The 24,775-nt window shown below is 36.1% G+C and overlaps 1 protein-coding gene across 3 annotated transcripts in view; it reads left to right on the plus strand.

Annotated features, from left to right (window-relative positions):
- CDK13 (cyclin dependent kinase 13) overlaps nt 1-24,775 on the plus strand; it is a 123,547-nt gene that overhangs the window by 22,139 nt on the left and 76,633 nt on the right. For all 3 annotated transcript variants that reach the window (XM_086697011.1, XM_025929994.2, XM_025929995.2), the window contains exons 2-5: nt 4,387-5,046; nt 13,165-13,335; nt 14,673-14,812; nt 16,630-16,800. In XM_086697011.1, the coding sequence (XP_086553137.1) occupies nt 4,387-5,046; nt 13,165-13,335; nt 14,673-14,812; nt 16,630-16,800 (1,142 nt within the window). The remainder of the gene's footprint in view (nt 1-4,386; nt 5,047-13,164; nt 13,336-14,672; nt 14,813-16,629; nt 16,801-24,775) is intronic.

A 24,775-nucleotide genomic window follows, 5' to 3' on the forward strand; every position in this document is an offset into this window, starting at 1 on the left:
TATTAGAATGTGAAATAAACAGGGTAGAAAAATTAAGCTAAAAAATGTTGAGAATAGTGGCTAATGTATCAGACATGAACATGTATAGAACATTTCTATCATTTTAGAAACTTCTTTTGGATAGTGGTTATATATTTTATATAATGAGGAACTAGATATTATTATAGTAAAAATTTTAAGAGTTAGTGTTAGCATACCTGGACTCTTGGAGAGATTGTGTGATACAGTTAAGTGAATACTACACCATGCTCTTTCTCTAAGGAACACTAACCTAATTCACAGTGAGCACTAACCAGTTGAGGTTCGGGATATCAAGCTTTGATTCTGGTTCTGCTTTGTGTTGTATGAATTTGCAAGCCTTAGAAACATGGAAAGTTTTCTCAACTTCTTAAAGAGATACTACCATCTCTCAAAAACATTAAAAAGAGACAAGAAACAGCTAATATGTATTCACTGCGTAGAGATATTTGAAAAAAACATTTTTAAAAAGAAGAAAAATCTTATCTTTAAAGAAAGACTTGCTATCTACCATCCATTTCGTTCTTTTCGTTAAGATACCATGATATCGTTCATTCTGTAGTCTTGAAGATGCACTTCTCTCTTACCCTCGTAACTTTGTATGGCTGAAGTATTAGATCATTTGTAAAAATGACTTAAACTTGAATTTTGTGTTTATATTTAATTTTAGGTTTCCAAACCATGTTTGTTTCAGACCGTAAGCACTGAGAGAATGCATGTTTCCTAGGACATGAAGTTAAAAGGTTAAGGAACTTATGGGGCACCTGGGTGGCTCAGTCGGTATGATTTTGGCCCAGGTTGTGATCTTACCTTTTGTGAGATGGAGCCCCATGTCGGATTCTGTGCTGTGATAGCACAGAGCCTGCTTGGAATTTTCTCTGTCCCTCTCTGTTTGCCCCTCTCCAGCTTGCACTCATGCAGTCTGTCTGTCTGTCTGTCTCTCTTTTTCAAAATAAGTAAATAAACATTTTTTTAAGTTAAAAAATGAAAAGTTAAATTTTTGAAGAGAAATAGAAGAATTAGAGAGGAATGGAGGGTATGTCCAGAAGAATTTAATTGATACAGAGATCAAAACATATAAAAACCTCATTTCTAAAATAACCCTTTTATTTTTTACTTTTTAAAAAAAAATGTTTATTTTTGAGAGAGAGCATGCACAAGCAAGGAAGGGGTAGAGAGAGGGATATAGCAGTGAGCTGGATGGGAGCTCGAACTCACAAATCTTGAGATCACGACCTGAGTCCAAGTGGGATGCTCAACCAACTGAGACACCCAGGCACCTCCAATATATCCCTTTTATAGACCAGAAATTTTTAAGTCTTTGCTGATAATGCTTATCCAGATTCTATCCAGAAAAGAATAATTTAATAGGCCACGGGAGTTAATTGTATTAGGGTTTTACGTAATATCTTTGTCTCTCTTTTCTTAGGTAAAACTTAGTCATAAATCTCTCAGTTAAATATAATTTATGTGTCTGTATGAAATTGATGATCCGAATCTTGCTAGTGTAGGAAAGTTAATTTGAGGAAAGCTCTGTACTGTTACCTCTGATGAAATGATAGTCTCTTTGCTCTCTCCTGCTGTGTACCTATCTGTTGCTTTAGAAGCATGGCATATGAGACTTGTTTTGAGGCCCAAGAGTTTAAAGGGAAAAGACATAAAAAATGTGGCTGAGTGTTTCATATTATGACACTGTTGGTTCCTGTATTAAAGTTATCTGAGATAGTTACCACTTTATATTTAGCAAAACAATTCCTCTCATTTTGTAAATAGTTGTAAGCTTATTGGTGATTTTAATGATTGGTGTATATGAATATTTAATGATAAGCAAGTGTTAGATTTAAGTATTTTCTAAACTGTGTTCCCATTAATCTAAAATAGTGTTGCATAAATACTTTATATAAAATACTGGGTTTGTATGAAACACAAGCTCAATGTTGAACAGCAATTGGCCCTCAGTACATTTTGAAATGTTTTTGAAAGAGTGAGGGAGAAGTTTAATTTGTATTTGAGTTTATCCTAAACCTAATCATCATTTTATTTTATTTTATTTATTTTTTTTTAAAATTTTTTTTTTTTTCCAACGTTTATTTATTTTTGGGATAGAGAGAGACAGAGCATGAACGGAGGAGGGGCAGAGAGAGAGGGAGACACAGAATCGGAAGCACGCTCCAGGCTCCGGGCCATCAGCCCAGAGCCCGACGCGGGGCTCGAACTCATGGAGCGCGAGATCGTGACCTGGCTGAAGTCGGACGCTTAACCGACTGTGCCACCCAGGCGCCCCCATCATTTTATTTTCATATTAGAATTATAGAATGTTTCTAAATGTTTTCCTCCATACTTTACTAACATCATATATAAACAGAATTTCCAGTCCTTCCTTTTCTCTCTGCCCTATTTTAATTATGGGTTTTTAGGAGTTTCTTTGCTTTATTTACTCTCTCCCCATAGCTTCTACAAAATTTCAGCAAGAGTTCTCTCCTTCACAGTGTGTTAATTTTTTTTATTGTGTTAACCTAGCTACTTTTCAGTCAGAAGGTCTGGATTTAAAACCTGGCATACAAGGTAGATCAGGCAAGGTTCTGAAAGGAAACTGAATCCAACTGAGATGGTGCGAGAGACTTTCACGAAGGATTGCAGATAAAGGGGTGGATTAAGGGAACCCACAAGGGATGTTCCTGTAGTTACAGAGGGAAGCAAGGAAAATACAGTGTTTTTAGAGCCTGATGAGAGCTGTGGAGAGGGTGATAAGGGGACACAGCTTCTGTCAGAAAATGTGACCAAAAGGGAGGATGCTGGGAAGAAATAATTCGGCCTTCTCTGCCTTCTGATCTGCCAGTGACAGCCCTGAAACTCAGAAGGTGCATTTGTTGAGGTTAGCCTCCTTTGGCACAGAGTTGGATAGAAGAGTATTGGAGGAATAGGGTAGTGACAGTAAGTAATAACCAGTACAACTACTGATGAGTATGGGATTGATTTTAGGTAACATAATATTTTAGATTACATTTCCAATCTGTAAACTGTAGATACTTCACTAGGATTGATGTGAGCATTAAAATGAGACCTGGTAAACATGTCAGAGTACTATCATAGTGCCTTTGTCTTGTAGATACTTGTTTTTAGTTTTGATAAGGTGAGGATTTGAAAACTTCAGCTTCCTTTCACATGGTGCTGTGCTGCATTTGTTTTATAGGAATTTTGGTTGTCACTGTATTTAAATATATATGATAGTTTTTATATTTTCCAGTATTTTTTGAGAAGTGAATTGCAGTCATTATTGAGTAGTTACCAAGATTTAGAGACTGCTTTTACTTATTGTCCAATGACAGGCATTGTCTTTTTCACTCTTGCTGTAGACAGAGCACTACCGACTACTGAATTTGTGGAGTGAGGAAGCTTTACAGATGTAGAGATTAGACTTTGGTGAAAGATTGGTCAGACTTCACCCTGCTACTGCTACCATTGGTGTACCCTTGTTGTGTACTTCTCTTTTCTTTCTTTTTTTTTTTTTTTTTTTAAAGCAGAAGGCTCCCAGGGGCCTCAGAAAGACCTTTTTTTTTTTTTTTTTTAATGTTTTAAAATGTTTATTTAATTAGAGAGAGAGAGAAAGAGTAAGCATGGGGGGGGGGGGCAGAGAGAGACAGAATCTGAAGCAGACTCCAGGTTCCAGGCTGTGAGCTGTCAACACAGAGCCCAACACGGGGTCCAACTCACGAACCTGAAATCACGACCTGATCTGAAGTTGAACGCTCAACCGACTGAGCCATCCAGGCACCCCTGTACTTCTCTTTCCTTTTCTTTTCTTTCTTTTAATTATTTTCTAATCTTTATTTATTTTTGAGAGACAGAGTGTGAGCAGGGGAGGAGCAGAGAGAGAGGGAGACACAATCTGAAGCAGGCTCCAGGCCCCAAGCTGTCAGCCACAGCCCGACGCGGGGCTTAAACTCATGAACTGTGAGATCATGACCTGAGCTGAAGTCGGATGCTCAACCAACTGAACCACCCAGGCGCCCCTGTACTTCTCTTTTCTAAAGACAGCAGTGATGCTTCGTCACACTTTTGTTCCTAATCCTTAGAGTATTTCTTCTACCAGAGATCTGCTTTCATCCAGTCTCACCTTTGAGCATTCATAGGCTAGACCAGGATGAAGACAGTCTATTTTCAGGAAAATTTTAGCTACCAGATAGATAATAATCTGCTTAAAAGCATTTTCTGTCTTTTAAAAAAGTCTCCCCCCAAAAAACTGTATTATGATTTTGAAATTTAATAGATTTCTATTTTATGTAACAAGATTGAGTTAGTAGTTTTTGTAAATTTCAGACTGAACTTTTCTGAATTCCTGACTAAATCTTCATTATTTTCCACCAGACGTTCTGCCAAATCCCGAAGCAGAAGCCCATATTCCTCTAGGCATTCAAGATCTCGTAGCAGGCACAGGTTGTCTCGATCCAGAAGCCGTCACTCTAGCATTTCTCCTAGCACACTAACTCTGAAGAGTAGCCTGGCAGCCGAGTTGAACAAGAATAAAAAAGCACGGGCTGCAGAGGCAGCAAGAGCTGCAGAAGCCGCGAAAGCTGCAGAAGCAGCTAAGGCTGCTGAGGCTGCTGCCAAAGCTGCCAAAGCCTCCAACACTTCTACACCTACGAAGGGGAGCACGGAGACGGGTGCTGGTGCATCTCAAACAAACCATGTGAAGGATGTGAAGAAACTGAAAACAGAACACGCACCTTCTCCGTCAAGTGGTGGGACTTTAAAAAACGACAAGGCAAAAACAAAGCCACCTCTTCAGGTAACCAAGGTGGACAATAATTTGATTGTAGATAAAGCCGCCAAGAAAGCAGTTGTAGTTGGGAAGGAGAGTAAATCTGCTGCTACAAAGGACGAACCAGTATCTCTTAAAGAGAAAACCAAACCACTTACACCAAGTTTAGGAGCCAAGGAGAAGGAGCAACATGTGGCTTTAGTGACCTCTACGTTACCACCATTACCTTTGCCTCCCATGCTGCCTGAAGATAAAGATGCCGATAGGTAAGTGCAAAAAAGTTTTGTCACTAACAGTTTATTTTTATTATTTTGAAATTATTTTTTTACTGTTTATTTTTGAGAGAGAGAAAGAGCAAGAGCGAATGAGCGTGGGGGAGGGGTAAAGAGAGAGGGGATGGGGGAGACACAGAATGTGAAGCATTCTGTCAGCACAGAACCAGCCTCGGGGCTCGAACTCTCGAGCCGCAAGTTAATGACCTGAGCCGAAGTCAGACGCTTAACTGACTGAGCCACCTAGGCGCCCTTGTTACTAACAGTTTAAAAAAAGGAATGTAAGTTTGGTGTGAGAAATTACCTGAAATACCCTCCCCCCCCATAAAAAGGTTATAAAAAAATCATAAGTAAATTATCTTTATTATTATTTTCACTTTAAAATGTAGCACACTGCTTGTAAGATGACAAAATATAGGTTATGCTAAGAATTCCAGGAAAAATTTGCTGTTGGCTTCAGAATACAATGTATATTTCCGATTGAGTTTGGGAATTAGAGATGCTAGTACTGTGTTTTCTTTGATTTAATATTCCTTAAATGACAGTATCAGAAACAGGACATTTATGAGAGACTCTGTCCTGGGTGATTAAAGCAGGTATATTCATTATTTCTAGGTTTCTTCTGTGGCCTTATACATTTATCACTCTGGGTAGCTTTATGAATTTATTATTTTTTAGACTTTTCTTGACCCTTTTAATTTTTTGCAATTGGAGATTCATTATGTATTACAGAAAACTCAATGTGGTTTTGCTTTCCTTTAACATGTTTACAGATTCTTTTATGAATATTGGGGGTATGACTTTTTTTTGAAACATTTTATTTTTTAGAGGATTAAGATAAGAGTGTCTGTAAAGTAAATGTGGTTCTAAGAATATTTCTGAAACATATGCTAGGATAGAAGCATTATGCTACTGTGTAATGTCTGTCTGTTACACCACTTAACCTTTTTCATTTTTATTTTTATGGAGAAATTAGAGCTGTTTTTCCCTCATTTTCTGTTAAAAAGCAACTATATGAGCAGTTTTCCTAGCTGACATCTTTATAGAATTTGGAAACAAGTGGATGAGAATGCTGTGTGGGTAGGTCTTTCAAGTGCTCACTTTGGCTGGCATTATGAACATTTTATAATTTAAAACAAAAAAATCATAATTCCTGTGTTTTGTGTCCACTATAATGTCTTTTTTCTACAATCAAAAATGTTGCCAAGAGAACTCATCCAATATAATCAGGTATTCTCCAATTATACCACTCTAATTATGGTATTTACAGGTTTCACTATTCTCTAGGAACACTGAAGGTTCATAAACAGAGTAGTGATTTGTAATTTTGATGAGTTGTGGAATGGACTCTCCGGCAGAGAGGCATGAATGCAGAACTGAGTCACTTCATTAGTGAGAAAATAACCCATTTGCCAAGAATCTAGTAATTCTGGGCTGGTGAGACTGGTTATTCTCTATTTTTCATATATCCTATGGAGATAAATTTTTACTGGTGGTATTTTCAAGAATTCAAGATGCATACAGGTGAATGCTTTAAGGAGGGTATTTTTTGTGCATCCTTTTTTTTTTTTTTGACAGTTGACTGATTTATTGAACAATAGAATCTAAAGTTCTGATCTCGGATGTGTACAATCCCCATTTAGCTTTGCATCTTTTATTTTTTATTTATTTATTTTTTTTGATTTAACTTTATTTTTTATTTTTTAAAATTTACATCCAAACTAGTTAGTATATAGTGAAGCAATGATTTCAGTAGATTCCTTAATGCCCCTTACCCATTTAGCCCATCCCCCCTCCCACAACCCCTCCAGCAACCCTCAGTTCTCCATATTTATGAGTCTCTTTTGTTTTGTCCCCCTCCTTGTTTTTATATTATTTTTGTTTCCCTTCCCTTATGTTCGTCTGTTTTGTCTCTTAAAGTCCTCATATGAGTGAAGTCATATGATTTTTGTCTTTCTCTGACTAATTTCACAGCATAATACCCTCCAGTTCCGTCCATGTAGTTGCAAATGGCAAGATTTCATTCTTTTTGATTGCTGAGTAATACTTCATTGTATACATACACCACATTTTCTTTATCCATTCATCCATCGATGGACATTTGGGCTCTTTCCATACTTTGGCTATTATTGATAGTGCTGCTATAAACATGGGGGCACATGTGTCCCTTCGAAACAGGACACCTGTATCCCTTGGATAAATGCCTAGTAGTGCAATTGCTGGGTCATAGGGTAGTTCTGTTTTTAGTTGTTTGAGAAACCTCCATACTGTTTTCCATGTGCATCCATTTTTTTTTAACATTTATTTTTGAGACAGAGAGAGAAAGAGAGAGAGAGCATGAACAGGGGAGGGTCAGAGAAAGAGGGAGACACAGAATCTGAAACAGCCTCCAGGCTCTGAGCTGTCAGCACAGAACCCAATGCAGGGCTCGAACCTATGGACCGCGACATCATGACCTGAGCCGAAGTCGGACGCTTAACCGACTGAGCCACAGGCGCCCCAGTGTGTGTCCATATTTAATGAGATGTTGGTATATGTCATGCTTATCATCAAAAATTTTTTTGACCTGTATTCTTTTTGGTCTCTTCTGCTTTTCTGTTGTGTCTCTGTTCTTCTTTCTTTGAATATGTTTGCACATTTCATGGATATAGAAGTTTTTAAGACCCCTGGCTACTACTACTAACATGTGTGGCCACAGATCAATTCAACACCAGTCAGTCACTCTTCTTTTGATGCTCCATTGTCCTTGGTCAGTGGGAACTCCTTAAGCTGACTGTCTTGTCCTTTTGACATGACCTGTTTGGTTTTGAGTACTTCCTAGCCAAGTAATATCTTTTAGGCTTACTTTGAACTTTGCTTCTCCTTCAGACCCGGAATTTATTACTCTTTAAAAATCACAAGATAGACTGTTAACTATATACTTTCATATAATAAATTGTTTTGTTTTAAAGGAAATTAGGATTATACTATTCATAATACTCGACTTTTTTTTTCATTTAATATGTTGGAGATCATGCCATATTGATATATGGATAGGTTCAATATTCCTGTCTATAGGAATGATAAATCATGCTCTTACTAACTATTCTATTGGTTAAGGGATACTTAGATTTATAATAATTGTTTGCTATCACACTCTTGTTATATTAATATTTTATGTACGTTTGAGCAATTTTTGTAGGATAGTTATAAGGTTGAAGTATATACATTTAAAATCTGATTAAAAGCTGCCAAATTGTATCTTAATAAGACTGTGTACCAATTTATACAGTCTATAAAATATATGATTATTTAATTTTGCGTTTTTCTGATTATTGAGATAGCATCTTTCTGAATACTTGTTGGCTATTTATTTTTTTCCAGTGAACTACTTGTTTATATCTTATGCTGGCTTTTCCTTAATACTGTTTTTCTTTTTTTTTTCCCTTATGTTAAAGATCTTGCCTTTCAGAGTCTATTGCTTGCCTTTGACATTTATTTGTTTTGTTTTTGGCTATATGGATGTTTTCCTTTTTTTAAAAAATTTTTTTTAATGTTTATTATTTTTTGAGAGAGAGAGAGACAGAGAGCAAGCAGGGAAGGGGCAGAGAGAGAGGGAGACACAGAATCGGAAGCAGGCTCCAGGCTCTGAGCTGTCAGCACAGAGCCTGATGCGGGACTCGAACTCACAGACCGTGAGATCATGACCTGTGCTGTAGTGGGCTGCCCAACTGACTGAGCCACCCAGGCGCCCCGGATGTTTTCCATTTTTAAATATAGTCAGATCTGTCATTTTTCCCTTAAAACTTATGGGTTCATAAAGTTAAAAAAAACTTGACTCAAATCATACAGAAATTTGTTTTTGGTTATTAGATGAGGAAGAAAAATGATCTCCCCTACCACCCTGTAGGCTGATAGATCCAGTTGTTTCTAACATCACTTACTGAATAGTCCCAGCTCACTGGTTTGTGGTGCCATATATAAAAATTCTTATAGATACCTGTATTTCTGGACCCTCTCTTCTTTTTTTTTTTTTTAAATGTTTTATTATTTTTGACAGAGAGAGAGACAGAGAGACAGAGCATGAGTGGGGGAGGGGCAGAGAGGGAGGGCGACACAGAATCCATACAGGCTCCAGGCTTTGAGCTGTCAGCACGGAGCCCTATGTGGGACTCAGACTCACCGACCACGAGATCATGACCTGAGCCGAAGTCGGATGCTCAACCGACTGAGCCACCCAGACCCTCTTTTCTATTAATGTGTTTTATTATTTCTTTGCCAGTACTTTTTTGTTTTGACTTCTTTAGATGAATAGTATATTGGTTCTCAGACTCAACTACCGATTAGTGAATAGCTCTGCTATTCAGCCTCAGCTTCAGTGCTACTGTATATGAATTTGAGCCCAGTGTTGCTAGAGCCTTTGATTTTTTTTTAAGAAGCCTGAAATCTGAATGTTTATGTAAATTTTCTGATTTAAAAATATTTACAATTTAATTCATAGTTTTTTTTTTTTTTTTTTCTTATAAAACATTGGGTAGACCATAATATATATTCCTTGACTTCAGCCAATCTTGGGCTTCTAGTTTGGGATCTTTTATAAAATTTGTTTTAATGTTTATTTATTTTTGAGAGAGAGAGAGAGAGACAGAGAGAGACAGAGTATGAGTGGGGGGATGGGCCGAGAGAGAAGTAGACACAGAATTCGAAGCAGGTTCCAAGCCATCAGCATAGAGCCGGATGTGGGGCTCGAACTCATGAACTGGGAGATCATGACCTGAGCCAAAGGTCACGCTTAACTGACTGAGCCATCCAGGTGCCCCTAATTTGGGATCTTTTAAAACAGGTTGACCACAGGACAAGGCAAATCTCACTTCATTATTGTTTTTTGGAAGTGTTTTTTGGCAGATTTTTGTCTTTATTCTTAGATTTTTATAACCTGCTTGTCAAGTTATATTAAAAAATTTTTGCTTGTGTTTTGTGTGGGACTCTAGTGAGTGTAGTAGATTAATTTGGAGACTAATAGCTTTACAGCATTACAGTTTCCTGTACAAAAACATTGTTTCTTTCCATTCATTCAGATCCAGTTTTATTTTCATCATATTTTTAAATTTTCTTCTATTGGCCTTGTATATTTCTTGTTAAGGCATTTTATTGTTTTTGTTGCTGTAGTATATGGGAGCTATTAAAAATATCATGCTTCCTGTTTGGTTATTGCAGGTATTCAATAAAAATAATGATGCTTTTAATTATATAGTATTATTCTTGGATAGTTAGTATTTCATTTCTCTGAAGCCTGGGAGTCTTGCTGAATTTGGTAGTTCGTAACATATATATGAATATAGGCAGTCTTTTAATTTTTAAGTTATAAGTAAAGTTAAGATTTGTGTTTTTTCCTCTAAAAATGTTGATTTGAATCTTCAGACAAATGAGAATTTTTGACTGAAAACTAATTACAAGTAAGAGACTACAGTTTTGTTTTGTTTTGTTTTTTGAGACTACAGTTTTCTAAGAATTATTTGGAATAGGTTTATTTTCAGGCGCAGCTCAAGTGGTACCTTTTTAGAAAGACGCCTTTACTATCTTTCAATCCTGATTTAGCGACCCGTTAACTACATTACTCTAGGACTCCATTTGTGTAGTACTTTATCCTACTGCTTGCTTGACTATGTTCTCCAAAAGTCTGTCTAAGTTCCTTTCTGAGAGGAGTTATATCTTAAATTTTTTTGATGTTTATTTTATTTTTATTTTTTTTTAATTTTAAAAAAATGTTTATTTTTGAGAGAGAGGGAGAGACAGAGTGTGAGCAGAGGAGGGGCAGAGAGAGAGAGGGAGACACAGAATCTGAAGCAGGCTCCAGGCTCCGAGCTGTCAGCACAGAGCCCAATGTGGGGCTCAAACTCACAAACCATGAGATCATGACCTGAGCTGAAGTTGGACACTTAACCATGTGAGCCACCCAGGCGCCCCTGGAGTTGTATCTTGACCTGAGCTGAAGTCGGATGCTCAGCTGACTGAGCCACCCAGGCACCCCTGATGTTTGTTTATTTTTGAGAGAGAGAGAGAGCGTGAGCAGGGGAGGGGCAGAGAGAGAGGAGACACAGAATCTAAAGCAGGCTCCAGGGTCTGAGCTGTGAACACAGAGCACAATGTGGGGCTCAGACTCACAAACCATGAGATCATGACGTGAGCTGAAGTTGGATACTTAACCATCTGGGCCACCCAGGTGCCCCAGGAGTTGTATCTTAATGTATTTGTTATAGTTTTTATTGTTAAAGTCCAGTGCCTTACCTAACATCTAGTACATAGAAGCATAAAATCAATTGAACGTATGGACATTAACATTGAAAAGGAGGGTATGTACCATTACTGTAAAAATAAAACTGCAAACTAGTTTCCTTTTGAGCATGTTTTCTCTGTTAAAGAACCTTCTGGTGAGTAATACGGGGCTATGGAGAAAAGGCACAATTTTATTATAGTTATTGATAAATGGTTTTTATCAGATGGTATTAAAGCGTGCATTTGTACAATAATATTGTTTAACACGAATAGAAGTTATAATTAAATGATTTACATTGATAATGTCATTTGTAATTTCCGACCGCAGTGGTGTAGTCTCACTAAACTTTTTCATTATCGGACTCATAACTGCTATGAAAGTGTGTGAAGTCCAAATTTTGTTATCATTATAAGATTTTCTTTCAAGAAATGTCATTTTTAAAAAATTTTTTTCAACGTTTTATTTTTTGCGAACGAGAGACAGAGTGTGAGTGGAGGATGGTCAGAGAGAGAGGGAGACACAGAATCCGAAGCAGGCTCCAGGCTCTGAGCTGTCAGTACAGAGCCTGATGCAGGGCTTGAACCCACGAACTGTGAGATCATGACCTGAGCCGAAGTCTGATGCTTGACTGACAAGCCACCCAGGTGCCCCAAGAAATGTCATATTTTTAAGCAGATTTTTTAGTAACTGGGAGGTTTAAAATAATCAGATTACCTAGTTAAAATTCGGAATTCTTTATGCATTCAAGAAAGTACAATACAAACAACTTAAATTTTGACCTGTAATTTCCGTAAGCTAGAACCTTAAATATTCAAGAGAGTCATTATCCAATTTAAGAAAATTAACCCTGGAAAAGGGCAAAGCTAAATTAGTTGTTCGTGGTTATTTAAATGGGCAAGATAAATAACGCCATTTAGCGTTATTTATTTAATAAGAGACTTTTTCTTTTAAGTTTATTTATTTATTTTGAGAGAGAGGGCATGAGTAGAGAAGGTGCAAAGAGAGAAGGAGAGACTCCCAAGCAGGCTTCACACTGTCAGCACAGAGCCCGATGCGGGGCTTGAACTCACGAAGCATGAGATCATGATGTGAGTTGAAATCAAGAGTTGGATGCTTAACTGACTGAGCCACCCAGATGCCCCAAGACTTTTTTTTTTTAATGTTTGTTTATTTTGAGGGAGAGAAAGAGAACACATGCGGGGGAGGGGCAGAGAGAGAGGAAGAGAGAATCCCGTGGGCTCTGTGTTTGCAGCGCTTGAACTAACGAACACTGAGATCATGACGTGAGCCTAAATCACGAGTTGGACCCTCAACTGACTAGCTGCCCAGGTGCCCCATATAGTGTTATTTATTTCTATAAAACCTCTTTATGTCTCTCCAACAGAGTCAGGATGCTATCACAGAACTAATGAATTTTTCTGTGAAGCATGACTAATTGATTTTTTAGTCTTAATTTACAGTTTCATAGTAATTCTAAATCATCTTTGAAATATATGATTTTTTGAACAGATTTAGATTTGCAGAAAAATTATAATTATACTACAGAGAGTCCCCATACATACTGTATTTAGTTTTTTCGGTATTAACATCTTATATTAATATGGTATGTTTGTTTCAATCAGTGAACAAATATCAAAATATTATTGTAACCAAAGTTCATACTTTGTTCAGGTTCCTTAGTTTTTATCTAATCATTTTTACCCCCAAATTTGGTATTTTGCAATTGAATAGTTTATTATTTTAGCTGGAAAGTAACTTAGTTTAGTATTTTGCCATTACTACTTAAGTGTAAGACATGGCTGATTATTATTTCTCAAATAAATGTGTTTTGTTTGTCTGACTCCTTTTTTCCTTAGCTTAAGAGGAAATATTTCAGTAAAAGCAGTTAAAAAAGAAGTAGAGAAGAAACTACGATGTTTACTTGCTGATTTACCACTGCCCCCTGAGCTACCAGGAGGAGATGATCTCTCAAAGAGTCCAGAAGAAAAGAAAACAACAACACAGTTACATAGTAAAAGGAGGCCTAAGTATGTGCTTGCTTTCTACCTGCTCTTAAATTGACCAGAAATGATTCTGGGTCCTCATAAAATCATAAAACACAAAAAAATTAAGATTTAAAATAATAAAAAGTATATTTACTCTTTAAACTTAAGTATATGAATAAATTCTACTAGAGTTTTGAAAAAAATTCATAATTCCCTGCATACCTATTCAAAACGACTAATAAAACTAAATTTAATTTTCTCTCATGGTTTGTAATGTATTAATTTCTTGGGGTATTATATGTTAAAGATAATTTCTATAATTAAGTTTTTAAATAATACAAAACACTGAAATTGGAGAAGGTGGAAGTCAGCATTCAGTGAGCCCAAACAAAATTAGTAATGGGCAAGCTGCTATGTTTTCTTTGCTTTTTAGCTCCATTTGCTCCTATAACTAAATACATTTTTCATTTTGCAAGAGGTGGAGTGGAAGAAGGTTTGAAATCTGTATCCTAAATTAGCTTCAAGTAAGTGCCTAGAGATAACTCCCTTGAAATGTGTTCATCAGTTAAGAAGTGAGCATGTTGATTTCTTTTTTTACTTCTACTTAACCAAGGGAAGGTGTGAGTAAGACTTTGAGTTAGATCTGATTTTAGAATTGCTGTTCAGGTGCCTCGTGTGAGTATGAGGCAATTTTCTAGTATAGAGTAGAAAACTAAAAAACATTTAAAAGTCTTTCTGAGTATTGTAGCTTTATTCCTTTACTTGAATTTCTATTACATACCAGAATATTGAAAGACTATTAAATTATGTATCTTTTGAAGAATGTCAGATATTTGTCATATATAACACACACACAGCCACAAAGTATGGATTCCTGAAAGTTGATTATATTAATACTTTTTTTACTCACTTGGACTAAACATCTTTCTAGTATTTCCATTTTTAAGATAATTTCATCTAGCTGTAAGTCTAAATTTGTCAGTAAGCTTTATAGTTAGATTTTTGGTAATGTTCATTATCAAACTTGCTTTTTGGAAGCATTTTATATATTTTGTATATATATAATATGTATTATATATATAGATGATGAATGAAAAGGAAAACTTCCTAAAGGTTGGTTAGAGAACTTTGACTCTTTGTATCAGTGTTGGTTTTATCCACTCATTGAAAAATTACATTTTGTTAATCTGGAAGTTCTTCATATAAGCCTTAGTTCTTTTTCCAGTTTGTTAGTCTATAGAAGAGTCAGCATGGAGAAATGATGCCTTGACTTTCATGATAATTTATAATACTTTTTGGGAGAGGGTGGATATTAAATATTAAACAGTTTATTCAACTTGCTTGATTGTATATAAAAACTTAAGAACTATATTTGATAGAATATGTGGGCCTCGCTATGGTGAAATCAAAGAAAAAGATATTGACTGGGGAAAACGCTGCGTGGATAAATTTGATATCATCGGAATTATTGGAGAAGGTACCTATGGACAAGTTTACAAGGCCAGGGATAAAGACACTGGTAAGTATGCCAAATACTGTGGATCTTTGGATCTATTGAATGTACTTAATTTGTGTTTTTTAAAGTGGTTTTTTAGTATTTGTGATGTGTAGCATGGTGGGATTTAGATTTCTTTAATTGTGAATAAATTCTTACATTGTTAGTAATCGGGGAAAAAAAGTATCTTGACCTTAATTAGCCTTAGTACTAAATTTTGTTGTATTAAGCCTTATGCAACACTTTTTCTTTTAGCAAAATATTCTTTTTTTCTGTCAAAGTTATCCTTTGGAGGCCATATTTGGCAGCTTAATCTTTTAGAACATAATCAGGAACCTGTGAGACAGTTTTAAAGGTTTTGCAGCCAGTAAAAAGTAACTGTGCAGAGGCTACATATTTTACTAATAACTCTTAGAGCCAGTGTTTAATCTTTACTTATAATTCCTTGTTGAAATAAACCAATAGATTAAAATAGCATAGCTATTTGAAGCCATTTAGTATAGGGGAGACTAGACTACCTTATGCCTGGAAACTCTGGAACGCAGTTACGGCATACAGTAATACTATTTATACTGGTGATTCTGCATTATCAAAAAGAGATTAAATTGTAGCTTTTAAAAGCTGTTTAACAAATAAGGCATCATACTTTATTTTAGACTTCCATCAAAAAGAATTAAATAAGTTTTAATGATTAAAAGTATAAACATCCTTCTTTTGGAAAATTTGTAAGTACAGAATTCCTTTTTTTCTCCAAAGAAGAAGAATGAACAAACCTTTTTTTCTAATTTTTTTTTTTTAACATTTATTTATTTTTGAGAGAGACAGAGCATGAGTTGGGGAGGGGCAGAGAGAGGGAGACACAGAATCTGAAGCAGGCTTCAGGCTCTGAGCTGTCAGCATAGAGCCCTGTGTGGGGCTCGAACTCACAAACTGAGATCATGACCTGAGCTGCAGTTAGACACTCAACCAACTGAGCCACCCAGGCGCCCCAACAAACCTTTATAATAGTGAACTTTTACTTACAGGATTTGTGTGTGTGTGTTCTTTTAATAGTGAGATCTTATCTGAGACAGTACTCACTCATATCTGAATTATAAAGTCGTTTAGTGTAGTGGGAAGAGCACATACTTTTGAGATAGCTAAAACAGATTTTGAATCTATGTCTCACTGCTGGGCTGGGCAGCTTTGGACAAGTTAATATGTCCTAGCATATTTTGTCACCTGCTTAATGTATAGAATCTTCTCATCTCTTGAGAGATTTTATGCATGTATAAGCATATTATATAAATTTAACCTCCTCTCTGTTTTTTTTTTTTTTTTTTTTTTTTTTGAGGGAGAGAGAGCATGAGCCGAGGGGTGGTGGTAAAGGAAAAGGGAGAATCTTCAGCAGGCTCTGTGCTCAGTGTGGAGCCCAAAACAGAACTTGATTTCAAGAGCATGAGATCATGACCTGAGATGGAATCAAGCTGGACAATTAACCAACTGAGCCATCCAGGCATTCCATCCCCTCCTTCACTTTTTAAAAATGGTAGTGTAATGCAGCTACTGTTCATCATCTTGCTTTTTTCATTTAATATATTGTACAGAGCATACAGTAACAATACTTATGGACCTACCCCATCCTTTTTAACAGTTATATAGTATTCCACAGTTTGGATAATTTAACTAGAGACTTAATTTCTTGAGCTATGAACATTATCATTGGTACTTTGAAAGCTAAAATATATTTTGTGAGTAGTAAGAGGTAGGAACAGAAATTTTGAATTAAAATAAAGTTAAAATTAAGAAAAATGTCATTTGGTTTTGTCAGCTGCTAACTTGATTTTACTTAATTTTTATAGGAGAAATGGTAGCCTTAAAGAAAGTACGTCTAGATAATGAAAAGGAAGGCTTTCCAATTACAGCAATTCGAGAAATTAAAATTCTCCGGCAGCTTACCCACCAGAGTATTATCAATATGAAGGAAATAGTGACTGATAAAGAAGATGCTTTGGATTTTAAGAAGGATAAAGGTATGTGTGCATATTTACATAACCAGTTCTGCATACACATGATGTTGCTAACTTACAGATTTTGTCATAGGTATTAACTATATGAGTAATTACTAGGTACATAAAACTATTGCATTAATATCATACTCTGTTTTTAGATGTAGTTGAGTTGAAGAATTATTTATTTACTTTAGTGATATTTGAGTCCCCTAAGAAACAAAACATATTTATCAGTATTACACATATTTAGTAGTAGTAGTTTTTTGGAGCATCAATGTATAATTTTTAATCTTCATTTTTTAGTTATTGAGAAGTAGTTTATAGTAGTATAGAATATATGCTTATCTTACATTTTTTAAATGTTTTAATGCCTTAACATATAAGGAAACTTTATGGTAGGCATTTATGTTATTTCTGAACATGTGGAGGCAAAATCTTACCTGAAATTGCCTTTAATGAATTATAGTGGTATATGCTTTTAGCAGAAAAACTAAAAAGAAATTAGCATGCTCATTAAAGTAGTTATCATAAGGCATATGGTAGGTAAAAGGCTCTACTTCCAGTAGGTTTTAGGATCTTTGAGATTTTGGAACCAAAGTTGACTTCATTATAACCTGTGGTTTTCAAAGAGCAAAATTCTTTTTCAAATCTAAGATAAGATAGATTAAAATAGGTGTTCTGATTGAACATGGTACTTAACCCCCTCCCATCCGCAACTGTACACACACACACACACACACACACACACACACACACACACACACAATCTTAGTCTTCTGGGGAACAGTATAAAAAATGAGTGACTTAATACATAATAGTTATTTTGTAGAAAGGAACTTCTCAAAGTATTCTGTATGCACTATGTAGAAAATTTGAATTTTTTTTTTTAAATTTTTTAAATGTTTATTTATTGTTGAGAGAGAGAGACCAACAGAACGTTGAGCGGGGGACGGGCAGAGAGAGAGGGAGACACAGAATCTGAAACAAGCGCCAGGCTCTGAGCTGTCAGCACAGAGCCTGATGCAGGACTTGAACTTGTGAACCATGAGATCATGATCTGAACTGAAGTTGGACGCTTAACCGACTGAGCGGTTAAGCCCCTAGAATCATCTTTTTAATTGATACCACTTTCATTAGTTGTTGTCCATAATAACACCAATATTCCTTAGCTTGATTTTAATCCAGTTTATATTATTCATCATTTCTTATTGTGTAGTAGAAAGGATACTGGTTTGACTTGTGTTGGAATGTCTGAGATTTGTGACTTTGCTTACGAGCAGTACAACCTTATTTGCAAGATCTTTAGCCCATCTGAGCCCTTGTGACCTCTTCATCCATTAAAGGAAACATTATTTTTCTTACTGTGTAGTAAGGATTAAATTAAGATCTTATATATGAGGGTTGTATGTAAATATTTTTCATTAATGTCATACTATAGCCAAAATTAATATATTTGTTCTTCCTCCAACATACCCTGAACCTCCTGCTGCTTTGATTTGTGGGATCATATCCCTGCCTATTTCTTTAACCCCATCTCTGCCATTTTTCTGATTGTCCACCAAGCTTCAGTCATATAGGTCACATATGCCAATGCACTTCGCTGCCTTAAAGTCTTTACATATGCTGCTTCCCTGGGCTTAAACCTCTCTACCCTCAACACACACATGCATGCACGCATGCACACACGTGTGCACACACAATTTGAAAGACTGTTTTCTCATCCTCTGGGTCACAGACTGAATGTTACTTTATTCATCAGTGAAGCCTAACCGGATGGACCACTTTCAACTGAGTGGAGACACAGGCAATTTAAAAGCCTTAGTTTTTTTCTTCATAACTTTTTCCAGAATAACTACTGATTTGTTATTTACTTGTATCTCCATATGAGAATGGGAACCATACCTGTTTTATTCATTATTATAACCCTTACCTAGCTCAGTGACTAGGCCATAGAAGGTACTAAATAACTAATTGCTGGATTGGTAATTAAACTCTGCTTACTATAGCCTGTTCATACTTTAATACTTTTTTTGTTTTAATTTTTTTTTAATGTTTATTTATTTTTGAGAGATACAGAGACAGAATGTGAGTAGGTTAGGGGCAGAGAGAGAGACACACAGAATCCTAAGCAGGCTCCAGGCTCTGAGCTGTCAGCCCAGAGCCTGATGCAGGGCTCGAACTCACAAGCTATGAGATCATGACCTGAGCCGAAGTCGGACGCTCAACTGACTGAGCCACCCAGGCGCCCCAATACTTTTTAAAAGAATACAGTAGTCAGAATTTTCCTTGTATCATATTTATGGTCCTTATTTATTTTCCTTACTGGATTATAAGTTTCCTCAGTCCTTTGTTTTTTGCTTTGTGTTTTCTCCCCCACAATGTCTATCACCATATTTTACAAACCATAGATTTTCCTCTCTTTGCTTCCTCATCTTTTCCCCCACCATAATCCTGTTTGTAATTGTTGGAATCATGATACATAATGTGTTTTACTGTGGGGAAGTTACATTTAGATGCCAGCTATTAAATATACTACAGTATGTCAAGGAGTGTGGAATTTAAAACCTAATCCTCTTTCAGAATTATTTATTTTATTGAGGTAAAATTGACATAACATTGTATTAGTTTTAACAGTATAATGATTTGGTATTACATATATTGTGAAATGAGCACCGTGATAAATCCAGTTAACATTCATCACTACACAGTTACATTTTTTTTCTCGCGATGAGAACTTTTTTTTTTTTTTTGAGAGCGCACATGAGCTGGAGTGAGCATGAGTCAGAGAGGAGCAAAGGGAGTGGGGAAGAGAGAATCTTAAGCAGGCTCCATGCAAGCATGGAGCCCAGCACCGGGCATGATCTCACAACTCTGAGATCATGACCTGAGCTGAAATCAAGAGCTGGATGCTTAACCGACAGAGCCACCTAGGCACCCCATGATGAGAACTTTTAAGATCTACTGTCTTGGTAACTTTCAAATATACAATACAGTATTATTAACCGTAGTCACCATACTGTGTATTACACCCTCATGCACACAGTTATTTATTTTATAATTGGAAATTTCTATCTTTTGATCCCCTTCACCCATTTTGCCCACCTCTTGTCCCCTGCCTCTGGCAACCAGTCTGTTCTTTAGATTATCTATGAGTTTGGGGTTTTTTTTGTTCTTGTTTTTGTTTTAAATTTCACATGTAAGTGAGATCATATGATATTTATCTTTCTCTGTTTGACTTCAGGGCACAAAACCCTCAGGGTCCATCCACATTGTTGCAAATGGCAAGATTTCCTTCTTTTTTATGGCTGAATTATATTATACCATATAGTTATGCTACATTTTATTTATTCAGTCATCTTTTGATAGACACTTAGGTTGTTTCCATGTCTTGGCTGTTGTAAGTAATGTTGCATGGGGGTACATGCATCTTTTTGAGTTAGATTTTTATTTTTTTTGGATAAATAACCAGAAGTGGAATTGCTGAATCATATGGTAGTTCTACTTTTAATTTTTTTTTTTTTTAAATTTTTTTTTTCAACGTTTTTTATTTATTTTTGGGACAGAGAGAAACAGAGCATGAACGGGGGAGGGGCAGAGAGAGAGGGAGACACAGCATCGGAAACAGGCTCCAGGCTCCGAGCCATCAGCCCAGAGCCTGACGCGGGGCTCGAACTCACGGACCGCGAGATCGTGACCTGGCTGAAGTCGGACGCTTAACCGACTGCGCCACCCAGGCGCCCCTCTACTTTTAATTTTTTGAGGCACTTCTATACTGTTTTCCATAATGGCTGCACCATTTTACATTCCCACCAACAGTGCATGAGGGTACCCTGTACTCCTCGCCAATGCTTATTTCTTGTCTTTTTTGATAATAGCTATTCTAATAGGTGTGAGGTGGTATGTAATCCTTTTTCAATGAATCTATTAAATTTGGTTTGTTTTATTTTAGAGAGAGACAGTGTATGAGCAGGGGAGAGGGGCAGAGGGAGAGAGAGAGAGAGAGAGGGATAATCTTAAGCAGGTTCTACACTCACAGCAGAGCCCAATGTAGGGCTCGATCCTACAACTCTAGGATCATGACTTGAGCCAAAATCAAGAGTTGGATGCTCAACTGACTGAGCCACCCAGGTGCCCCATGAATCTATTCTTTCTGGTGAGAACCACGATGATGCAGACTGATTTGGTGAAAAGGAAACTAGATCTGAAGTCTTTGGGGTCTAATCCTGATCATGTTAGCTGTGTACCATTATTCCAATTGTGATTGCTGTCCTGGAGCAGAAAGACAGTATGGAAACTTTGATTTAATATTTTATATTAGAATTGATGAAACTAAAACAACAAAATAAAACCAAATACTTAACAGTAATTTAAATTTGAAAATTGTAAACAACACAAAAATCAAGTAAAATTGCTAACATAATAATATAAACTTTGCGCCTGAGTGGCTCAGTCTGTTGAGTGTTGGACTTTTGGTTTCAGCTCAGGTCATGATCCCAGGGTTGTGAGATCAAGCGCAAAGTTGGCCTCCGCTTTGAGTGTAGAGTCTGCTTAAGATTCTCTCTTTTGGGGTGTCTGAGTGGTTCAGTAGGTTAAGCCTTTGACTCTTGACTTTGGCTCAGGTCATGATGTCATGGTTCGTGAGTTCTAACCCTGTGTTGGTCTCTGTGCTAAGGCTACAGAGCCTGCATGGAATATTCTCTGTCTCTGTCTCTCTGTCTCTCTCTGTGTCTCTCTATTCCTTCCCCTCCCACCATTAGTTCTTTCTCTCTCTCTCAAAATAAATAAATTTAAAAAAAATTTAAAAAGTAAAAACTTAAAAAAATATAAAAACATAGTAAAAACAATATATATAAATATATAGTGTAAATATAATAAATAATATAAGTAAAATCAATAAATATAAATAAAATAAAAACAAATATATATAAAGATTTGCATTATTATAACAGAAGCCATAGCACAAAGCACTTGGCTCTACTTCCTTAAGAAAACAGGGTTAAGTGGTTTCCATAAGTCATAGGTGGATTTTTGTGCAAAATCTTAGAGATGCTGAATGAGCTTTTTCTGAAATAATCTGGGGAAATGGAGGGAGGCTAAACTAATTCTAATTTTTTTTCTTAATTTTCTTTATCTTCAGGCAGTCTCATCTTTTTAATAACTGAGGGGAATCTTTGAACCTTTTTGTGTGCTTTTCAATCTTTAGGTGTTAGCGAAGGGTAGTTTTTGTTTCAAGGAAAATATTTCTTGTACTTCTAGATTTGCAGTTTCAAGTATGAAAGGAGAGTGGGATATAATTACTTGTATTAATTTCAGTACTCTGGTGTTCATATTTCACCGTTCCTCAAATTTTTGAACTAAAGTATGAACTATTTTGCAACAAAAGTTTTGCTTTATTTTCTTGCTCCCAGTGAGGATTATGAATTTATGGAAAGATACTTTCTGACTGAATGTAATAATATTCAATTAAAAATTTAAAGCAGTTTATAATTCTCTGGGCAGAGAAGACTTTGTTTTTGCAATTATATGCACTATAAAATAAAAACTACAGTCTTTGATCTCCATCTCAAAATGTAAATATTTTGTATTCAGGTTAAAAAAAAAACCTAAATACTGAAATAATGGTATCATTCCAACAAAATAGTATTGGTACTTAAAAATAATATGATATGCTGGACAGCCAAAAGCTGTAATTGTAATTACTATATTCAAATTAAGCTATAATACTTTCAGTATTAGTACTTATTTAATAATGGAATTTGTGTAATCTTTTAATTTGGAATTTTCTTAAAAATCAGCAAAAAACAATATTCTATAGTAAATGTTTGTGGCAAAGTGTCACCATACGGTTGAGGGAAAAAGTCTCATATGTCACTGCTATGATTTCTGATTTCACATGGTGCTCCCTTGCATTTGCATTGCATGTCATACGCAGTTCTCCTAGACACTGGAGCCAGATTTCCTTCTGTTTTAGTGACTTTGTACATAAAACTTTTATTCACCTCTAATTGTTCCCTTAAATAGATTAATACAAATTGGATTACTAGGTCAGTGGATTTGAACTTTGAAATTTCTTGACACATGTCACCAAGTTTTTCAGAAAGGCTGTGCCAATTTATAAAGCAGGAATAGAACAGACTAGGAAAAGAAGGTAACTGTCTCAACCTGATGAAGGGCATCTATGAAAAACAAGATGTCTGTTCTTACCACTTCTATTCAGCATTGCCAAGGCAGTTAGGCAAGAAAATTAAATAAAAGATAAACAGATTAGAAAGGAAGAAATAATACTATCTCTAATGTGTGCATGGTGTGTGTGTGTGTGTGTGTGTGTGTGTGTGTACGTGTACGTACGTACGTACGTACACACATACTTTCTCTTCATACAGAATCCTATAGAATCCACTAAAAAACTCAGAACTCATAAATGAGTTCATTGAGGTGGCAGAATGCAAGATCAATACACAAAAAACTGTTGTATTTCTGTATATTAACAACGAACAGTCCAAAGTGAAATTAAGAAAACAGTTTCATTGTAATAGCCCTAAAAGGAATAAAATATCTAGGAATAAATGAACAAAAAAAATGTAAAAGTCTTGTACACTGAAAACTATAAAACATCACTGAAAAAAAATAAGACCTAAATAAATGGAAAGACGTTCCTTGTTCATGGATCTGTTGACTTAATATTACTAAGATGGTAAATTGATTTGTATGTTTATTGCAGTCCCTATCCTGGCTGGCTCCTTTTCAGAAACTGACCAGCTGATTTTAAAGTACATATGGAGGGGCAACTGGGTGACTCATTCGGTTGAGTGTCTGACTCTTGGTTTTGGCTCAGTTCATGATCCCAGGGTTATGAGTTCGAGCCTCTTGTCACTCTGCATTGAGCATGGAGTCTGCTTCAGAATCTCTCTCTCTCCCTCTTTCTCTCCTTCTGCCTCTCCCTCTGCCCCTCTACCCTGCTCACACTTTTGAAAGAAAGGAAGGAAGGAAGGAAGGAAGGAAGGAAGGAAGGAGAAAGAAAGAAAGAGAAAGAACATATGAAAATTCAAGAGAGGTAAAACAGTCAAAAAATATCTTTAAACAGAAGAACTGGGGTGTCTGGGGGCTCAGTTGGTTAAAGTGTCTGACTTCAGCTCAAGTCATGACCTCACAGTTCACGAGTTCGAGCCCTGCGTTGGGCTGTGTGCTGACAGCTCAGAGCCTGGAGCCTGCTTTGGATTCTGTGTCTCCCTCTGTCTCTCTGCCCCTTCCCCACTTTCTCTCTCTCTCTCTCTCTCTCTCTCTCTCTCTCTCTCTCTCCCCCTCTCCCCCTCTCAAAAATAAACATTAAAAAAAATTTTTAACAGAAGAACTCACATTTCCTGATTTCAAATATTACTATAAAACTTAGAGTGATCAAGACTGTGTAGTACTGGCTTTAGGATAAATACATAGATCCGTAGAATAGGTTTGGAAGTCTAGAAATAAACACTCACATTTTTGGTCATTTCAGTTTTCAATGATGATACCAAGACCATTCAGTGGAAAAGAATAGCCTTTTTAGTAATCAGTGCTGGCTCAAGTGGATATGAAAAAGAATGAAATTGGGCCTTTTATTCATACCATATGTAATAATTAACTCAAAATGGTTCAGTGACTTAAATATAAGACCTAAAACCTTAAAACTCTTAGAAGAAAATATAGCAGTAAATCTTCATGGCCTTGAGTTAGCTAAAGCCTTCTTAAGACACCAAAAGCAGAAGCAGTAGAAGAAAGTAGATATATTGGACTTCTTCAAAATTAGAAACTTTTGTGCTCTAGGGGACACTACTGAGAACAAGTGAAAAGACAACTCATAGAATGGGAGAAAATATTTGTATAGCATCTATCTGATAAGGAACTTGTATCTAGAATGTATAAAGAACTCTTACAACCAAATGATAAAAAAACCTGTTTAAACATGCAAAGGATCTGAATAAACATTTTTCCAAAGAAGATAGGCAAGTAGGGGCACCTG

The sequence above is a fragment of the Puma concolor genome, chromosome A2, assembly GCF_028749965.1.
Source record: "Puma concolor isolate L17-30 chromosome A2, mPumCon1.1.hap2, whole genome shotgun sequence".
Taxonomy (NCBI): Eukaryota; Metazoa; Chordata; class Mammalia; order Carnivora; family Felidae; genus Puma; species Puma concolor.